This window comes from Myotis daubentonii, chromosome 9 (assembly GCF_963259705.1).
Source record: "Myotis daubentonii chromosome 9, mMyoDau2.1, whole genome shotgun sequence".
NCBI classification, from domain to species: Eukaryota; Metazoa; Chordata; class Mammalia; order Chiroptera; family Vespertilionidae; genus Myotis; species Myotis daubentonii.
The window spans coordinates 83,964,091-83,970,564 of NC_081848.1; the positions used below are offsets into that span (position 1 = coordinate 83,964,091).

At 67.3% G+C, this 6,474-nt stretch overlaps 1 protein-coding gene across 1 annotated transcript; it reads right to left on the reverse strand.

Moving 5' to 3' along the window:
• Positions 1–987: 987 nt before the first annotated feature.
• SAXO4 (stabilizer of axonemal microtubules 4) lies at positions 988–6,474 on the reverse strand. The gene is made up of 12 exons (XM_059711250.1): positions 6,366–6,474; positions 5,865–5,982; positions 5,470–5,623; positions 4,464–4,589; positions 3,814–3,877; positions 3,286–3,398; positions 2,839–2,898; positions 2,646–2,732; positions 2,259–2,372; positions 2,084–2,178; positions 1,460–1,624; positions 988–1,057 (listed from the first exon to the last, which is right to left on the reverse strand). Exons 1-12 carry the CDS (start codon positions 6,472–6,474, stop codon positions 988–990), a joined length of 1,275 nt encoding a protein of 424 aa, XP_059567233.1.

Here is a 6,474-nt window from a genome sequence, read left to right on the forward strand (position 1 = left end):
AGCGCGTGGCCAAGATGGTCACAACGTTCTCGTGGGTTTCCATCCTACTCAACTACATGCACCTGAACTCTATCAAGCCCACATCACTCAGCCACGTGGGGCCACGTGTTCGGACCACAGGTTCAAGCTCACAACTGCAGCTGTTGGCTGTCACTGTGCTGGGAGGGCCCTGCCCTCCAGCTGGGACCTGCACGTGGCTTTGCCGTGAGAGGACCGTGCCCACTCATTAGTCCGAGGCTTGAACCTGCCCAGACGCTGCAGCCGCTCTCCTCATGCGCCCTCCTCCCTCTGTCTCTGGAGAGACCTTGGGGGCTCCTCCTGCCCCCGCCCTGTCCTCCCCGCTCCTTCCATCCCTCCAGTGTGGGCCCCAGAAGAGCCCAGAAGCCCGCCCGCCCCACGCGATAGACCCGGTATCGAGGCCTCTCAGCTACCCAGCTCTGCCTCCCCTCCCGCCCACCTGCCCTCTCCCGGGGCCTCCTCCGGCCCACCTGCCCGAGCTCTTAGCACAGCCCAGGAGACCCCCTGACGGGAGAGGAAACCGAGTCCAAGAGTGAAGTGCTTCGTCCTCAGGGTCACGGTGAGTCCAGCTGGGCCTCCCTGACCCGCACCTGGCCCTCGCCCCCACCTGGCACCCGGCCCCCCCTCTCTTTCCCAGCCCTCCCCCCGCCTCCTGACAGCGACGGACACGGCCCTGCTTTGCTGCTTTTTATTTCATTAGGAAAGTAACTGGGGGGGAGGGTCCCAGGGGCTCTGGGGTGGGGACAGGGACAGCAGCCGGCTCCTGCCCCATTGGCTCGGCGAACCTGTGGTGTGGGGAACGGAGACGAGGCCTGAGGGGCTCTGGGTGGTTCTGGGCACTCGCCCACCCCCTGCTCTGCGGCTGGGCCCCCAGGCAGGGCTTCCCGACCCAGGGCTTGGCCCTGAACAGCAACCCCCACATGGGGAGCAGCTGCAGGAGGGTCCCCCAACCCTTACCCAGGCCTCGGCTCAGTGGGGTGCGTTGAAGCGGCCGCAGTGCGGTGGGGGGCGGTAGAAGGGGTCCGTGGAGATCAGGGTTCTGCAGGGAGGAAGGGGACCAGAGGGGGGGTGGGCAGCAAGCCGGCCTTTGCTTCCGCCTGCGCCTCCCGAGGGGCCAGCGCTCAGCCTGAGCAGCCAGGCCACAGGCGGCCTTGCCTAACCCTGACCCTAACCCTAACCCTAACCCTAACCCTAACCCATCAGCTCAGGTGGTTGTTGGTATAAATGACATTTGTGAGGAACTGAGCCAAAAGGTGTCAGAGTGAGGCTTAACCTCAGTCCATTCAGTTGTGTGTCCCCTCCTACCACCCCCCCCAGCCTGGAGGGAGCAGGGGCAGGACGGCCTCTGGTCCCTGGGGAGGGGAGGGAGCGTGTGGGCAGGAGAAGCAGCCAGGGACGGGCTGGAGCGGAGGGAGGGAGGGAGGGAGGGCGGGCCTGCTACCTTCCCACGTGGGGGTGCAGGTGCCTCAGGCTCTCCGTGGGGGTGGGGATGGCCTCCATGCGGGTGACCGGCTGGTTGAGGGCATAGCCTCCGGGTTTCTGCGGCTGGAGGCCCCCTCGAGTCCAGCCTTCCCGGTCGAGGCCCTTAGGGATGTTCTCGAAGTACCTGCGGCACAGGAGGGGCTGTGACGGCCTCCCTGCCCCCCTCTGCAGCCCCCCTCACCTGCCTCTGCAGCCCCCCGCCCCCACCTCTGCAGCCCCCCACCTCTGCAGCCCCCCACCTCTGCAGCCCCCCACCTCTGCAGCCCCTGCCCACCTCTACAGTGCCCCGCCCACCTCTGCACCCCCCACCTCTGCAGTCCCCCAACGCTGCAGCCCCCACCTCTGCAGCCCCTGCCCACCTCTGCAGCCTCCCACCTCTGCAACCCCCCCACCTCTGCACCCCCCACCTCTGCAGCGCCCCCCCTCCCCCCGCCCAGCCCTCTCCAACAGGAGTCCTGGCTCCCACAGCCCATGGCTGCCCCGGTGTTGAGCCTCCTCCCAGGCTGAGCTCATCACTGGGCCCGGCCTGGCCCCTGTCTGACCGGCGGCCTCACAGCCCAGGCCTGGGCAGGGAGGGGCTCACCCCTGGCTGTAGGAGGTCAGGTAGGGATTGTCCAGGCCGGGCTCGTAGGGGCTCCGGACGTAGCTGGCGTTGTTCAGGCTGTACCCTGTGGGCTCCTGCCGAAAAGGTGGGCGGGGCTGTCAGGTCAGGAGCGGGGAGGGCCTGGCGGGGGGGGGGGGGGAACCCCAGGCCTCACCTTGTTCCCCACCGTCTCCCGGCCCAGCAGGGAGACATTTGTCTGTTGCACCCGCTGCGGGTGCTGGAACTGCCAGTGGGTCAGGCTGCTGCGCTCCGGGCTGGGAGGGGGCGCCTGCAGGGGACAGAGCACAGCCCGGCGGAGGCAGCCAGGATGGAGGGGGGCCAGGCAGAGGCCAGCAGCCGCACCCTGCCCAGACCCACCACCGTCCGTCCCCTCCAGCCTCACTGTTCCGTTTCCAACACACCCTCCCTTCCCAGCGCCTAGGCCTTCACCCTCCCAGGGGCTCAAATACCCTGATTCTCCCACCCCTCAGGGCCAGCCCAGGCCCAGAACCCGCCCCCCCCCCCCCCCCCCCGCCTTCTCCCAGGGAGCCCGGCCGCTTACCCTGGAGCCCAGAATCCTCTCATTCACGCGGCTGAAGCCAGTCTCCCGCTCGGAGCCCCTGGTCACCTGGGGCAGAAGCTCGGCCCCCTGAGGCACAGAGCGGCCGCTGGGGGCAGGAGCAGGCCTCCGCCCTGTCCTAACTGCCCCCAGACCCCCAGCCGTGGGCACAGGCGTCCCTCCCCGCCCCGCTCACATGAAGGTGGGTCATGGGGAGGAAGTCCACCTTGCTGGTGCTCCGGCCGGGAAGGAGGGCCTGGAAAGAGGCCGGCGGAGCAGCGTCAGCGAGCCCGCCAGCGGCCGCGGCCCCTGCAGGGCTCAGCGCGAATGGGGGTGACTGGGGTCCCAGGGAAGGGACGGGTGTGGGAGGATGAGGCGGCCGTGGCGCTGAGTGACACCAGGGGGCAGGGGGCCCGTCCGGTGCTGAGTGACCTCGGTTGGCCCCGCGGCTTCTCCTCTTTAGGCCTCAGTCTTCCCGTCCATAAAGTGGGGGGATTAGGCCGAAGGAGTAGTTTTTACAAACGCTCTTTCAGCTTGCGTTTGAACAGGAGGTTCTGCAGCTCACATGTAAACAAAGCTAGGGATTCCCAGGCCAGAGGGCTTCCAACTCCCTGCGACTCCAGGGGCGCCCAGCCCCACTTACCGGGTCCCCAGGGAGCGCCTGGGAGGGCGCCTGGAAGGCGATGGGGTTCTTGGTGGACGCCTCGGTGAAGCCGCTCTCCTCCTTGGCCCCGATGGATTTCTTCTGCAGGAGATCTGCAAAAGGCCTCCCTGTGCCCCCGGCCACCTGCCCCACCCACGGGGCCTCCAGGGGCTCAGAGGCCGGGCGGGCAGGGACCGAGCTGAACCCCCAGGATCCGGGGCGCCAGGAGGAAACCAGAATCCAGGGCCCACAGGCCAGGGGTGGCTGGGGTGCTCAACCAGCCCTGCAAGGTGACAGCTGTCCTTTGGGGTTTGGCGAGCCTAAGGCACTGAGGTCACCCCGGGGAGACGGTTCCCCCAACTGCCTGAACGTCCTTCTCCCCGCCCCCCCCCCCGCTCCCCCCACCCCACCCCCGCGCCTTCCTGGTGCTGTGCCGGCTCCCGTCCCCCAGGGGCGCTCCTGGGCCTGTCCTGGGGTCGGGGGAGGGAGGCGCAGTGGAAGGAGGTCTGAGCTCAGACAAGTGCCCACCTGGCTGGGTTGAGGGCTCCTTGAGATACTTGGAATTATACTCGGAAGCCATGAAGCGCGGGCCCTGGAACAGAGGGTGGGGCGTGGGGACACAGGGGGGCGGCTGGGGGCGGCTGGGGGCGGGGTAGCTCTGGGAACCTGCTCGGAGCAGACCTGTGTGCTGTGTCCTGAGCAGTGAGGGCCAGTCCGACACCGGGACACGAGTTCCTCTCCGACCAGGCCTCCCAGTGCCAGAATTCACGAGAGCACAGTTCCCCGGCGACCACGAAAACTACCGCCCACCCCACGGGACTCCTAGCGATGAGCAGCGGGGCCCGGGGCCCCCAGGAGGGGCCCGAAGAGAGGAGAGAGACCGAAGGAAGAGAATGGGAGTCCACGTCACAATTCAGGGCCCGGACCCAAGGCGTCCGGGTGAGGCGGGGAGCAGGGAGCCGGTGTTTAACCCCAAGACTCGCAGAAGGACTGCTTGGATGCCCTCTTGGGAATCGAGTCCTTTGCTCGCCCATTTCTGTTTATGTTGTTGCTTTTTGGTGCCCCGAGCCCGCATGTAGTGGGCTCCTTGGGGGAGTCAGTGCAGAGGGAGGAGGAGGAGGGGGAGGCGGGTCGGCCCCCTGCCCAGCCCTCAGCCCGCCTTGGGGTCACCCACTCACGTGGTGGGCATTCTCCCACTCCACGGAGCCCTTGTTCTGCTGCTGGAGCAGGGGCACGTGCTTGGGCTCCAGCCCGGTGATGCCCTGCGGCCCATAGTCCTGGGTGTCAAAATGCACCTTCCTGACCTGCGGGGGGAGAAGGGGGAGCAACCAATCGCCCGCCTGGTGAGGGCGTGGCAGTCACTTCCTGACCCCGATTCTGCCCTGGACTCCCAGGGTCTCCGAAGCAGAGGGCGGGTCCTACCCCTCTGCTCAGAGCCCTGCAGTACTCGCCGCCCTGGGAGTAGAAGCCCACGTCCAGACAGCAGCCCACAAGGCCCTCGGCCCCCCCTACTCCTCTCCAGTCCCTGCCTCCTTGCTGTCCCTCCTCACCCCAGACACCCCCACCCGGGCCCCAGGGCCTTTGCACTTGCTGTCCGCAGGGCTGGGACGCTCCTGCCTCAGATGGCTGCGGTTGAGCTGAACACTCACCTCCCTCACGTCTTTGTCTAACGTCTCCATAGCAACCTTCTCTGACCTGATTTGCAGGTGCAGCCCCTTCACTTCTGCTGCACCCCCTGCCTCGTCCCTGTTGTACTTTCCCCAGCACTGATCACCTTCAGCCATGGCAGAGGTGGCCAGGACATGGGTGGAACGGACACAGGAGTGGGTGGGTGGGTACGCGGAGGTGATGGTGATGATAGGAATGGTGGCCACCACAAAGACAGGAAGGAAGACGGGGGTGATGATGGCACATGTGGAAGTGACAGCGATGGTGAGAATGGTGGTGTGGGCCTGGAGACGGGGAAGGGATGCTGGAGATCCCGGGGATGGGGTTGGGGGTGGGGCTGGAGAAGGGCGTGGGGATGAAAGTGGAGCCACAATGGCTCCCTCGTACCCAGACATCTCAGCCTGGACCAGGGCCTAGCAGGGCAGCCCTGCCCGCTGGAGGAATCCCACTCTCTCCGGCCCAGCCCCCCTTCCACCCCATCTCAGCCCCCGCCCCCGGCCCTGGCCCAGCACTGACCTCCTTGGAGGTGGGTGCCGTGCTGGCCTTCTCCCGAGAGTAGCCAGAGCTGGTCTGGTACAAGCTACCGGGCAGCGGGCACTTGCCATCAGGCATCTCCAGGGGGCGGTAACTCTGGCTGGTGACTGTCTGGAAGCTGTCCTGGACTTGTTCCCTGCGGGCAGCAGGAGCTACCACCCCGGGGCCTGGGGTGCTTCTCTCCAGCAGCTCTCCGCCCCCCTCCAGCCCCCAGGATGCCTCGGAAGTCCTTTGGGCCCCGAGTCCTTAGGGGCCAGGCCCTGAGCCCCCCAGAGCCCCAGACCGGGGCAGGCAAGGCTCAGAGTCCCCGTGCGTGGGTGTCCGTGAGAGTGAGGCCCAGCAGGGCAGGGGCTGCGAAGGGGGTGTACAGACCGTACCCCATGGCTGGATTGTCGGGAGCATGGAGACCGGCTTGGTATGAGACCGCAGGCCGGTAATTCGATTTGTAGCCGGTGCCTTTATGACTGCCCATGCGGGGCTTGAACTCCTCCCGGCCTGCGGGGGGTGGGGGAGGGGGCAGGGAGGCAGGACCCAGGTCAGCAGGGGGGGAGCGCAGAGGGCAGGCCTTCCCAGGCAGGGCCAGCTCCCCCCACAGCCCAGGGGCCCCGCGATGGAGAAGGCACAGAGCCAGGGGCAGGAACCTGTGCGATAGGAAAAGCCTGGCCCTCTGGGACTCTGGCTGAGGCCCAGGTCAGTGGGGCAGGGTCACAGGGTGGGTCCTGGGCAGGGGCTACGGGGCGGGCCTGCGGACAGCACATGTGTGAACACGGTCCCTGCGGGGCTCGGGGGGCTGCCGTCACTCTGTGTGACAGGCGGGGGGGGGGCTGCTTCTCTCCCGCAGAGGCCTCCCCCATCCCCCTGCACAAAGGCGCCCTCACCGTAGGCTGTGCAGTAGGTGGTGGCGTAGAATTTCATGGGGTCCGAGCAGCCCCCTGAACTCGTCTTCACGTAAGGGGAGGCAGCCCCCAGGGGGATTTTCCCCATCAT

Bases quoted from the DNA above. Each gene is read 5' to 3' on its own strand.
- SAXO4 (XM_059711250.1), bottom strand. From the start codon at position 6,474: ATGATGGGGAAAATCCCCCTGGGGGCTGCCTCCCCTTACGTGAAGACG. The intron at 3,878-4,463 runs GTGAGTGGGTGA...CCTCTGTTCCAG, and splicing joins AGTGGGAGAATGCCCACCAC to GGCCCGCGCTTCATGGCTTC. The intron at 1,058-1,459 runs GTAGCAGGCCCG...TCCTCCCTGCAG, and splicing joins CTGCACCCCCACGTGGGAAG to AACCCTGATCTCCACGGACC.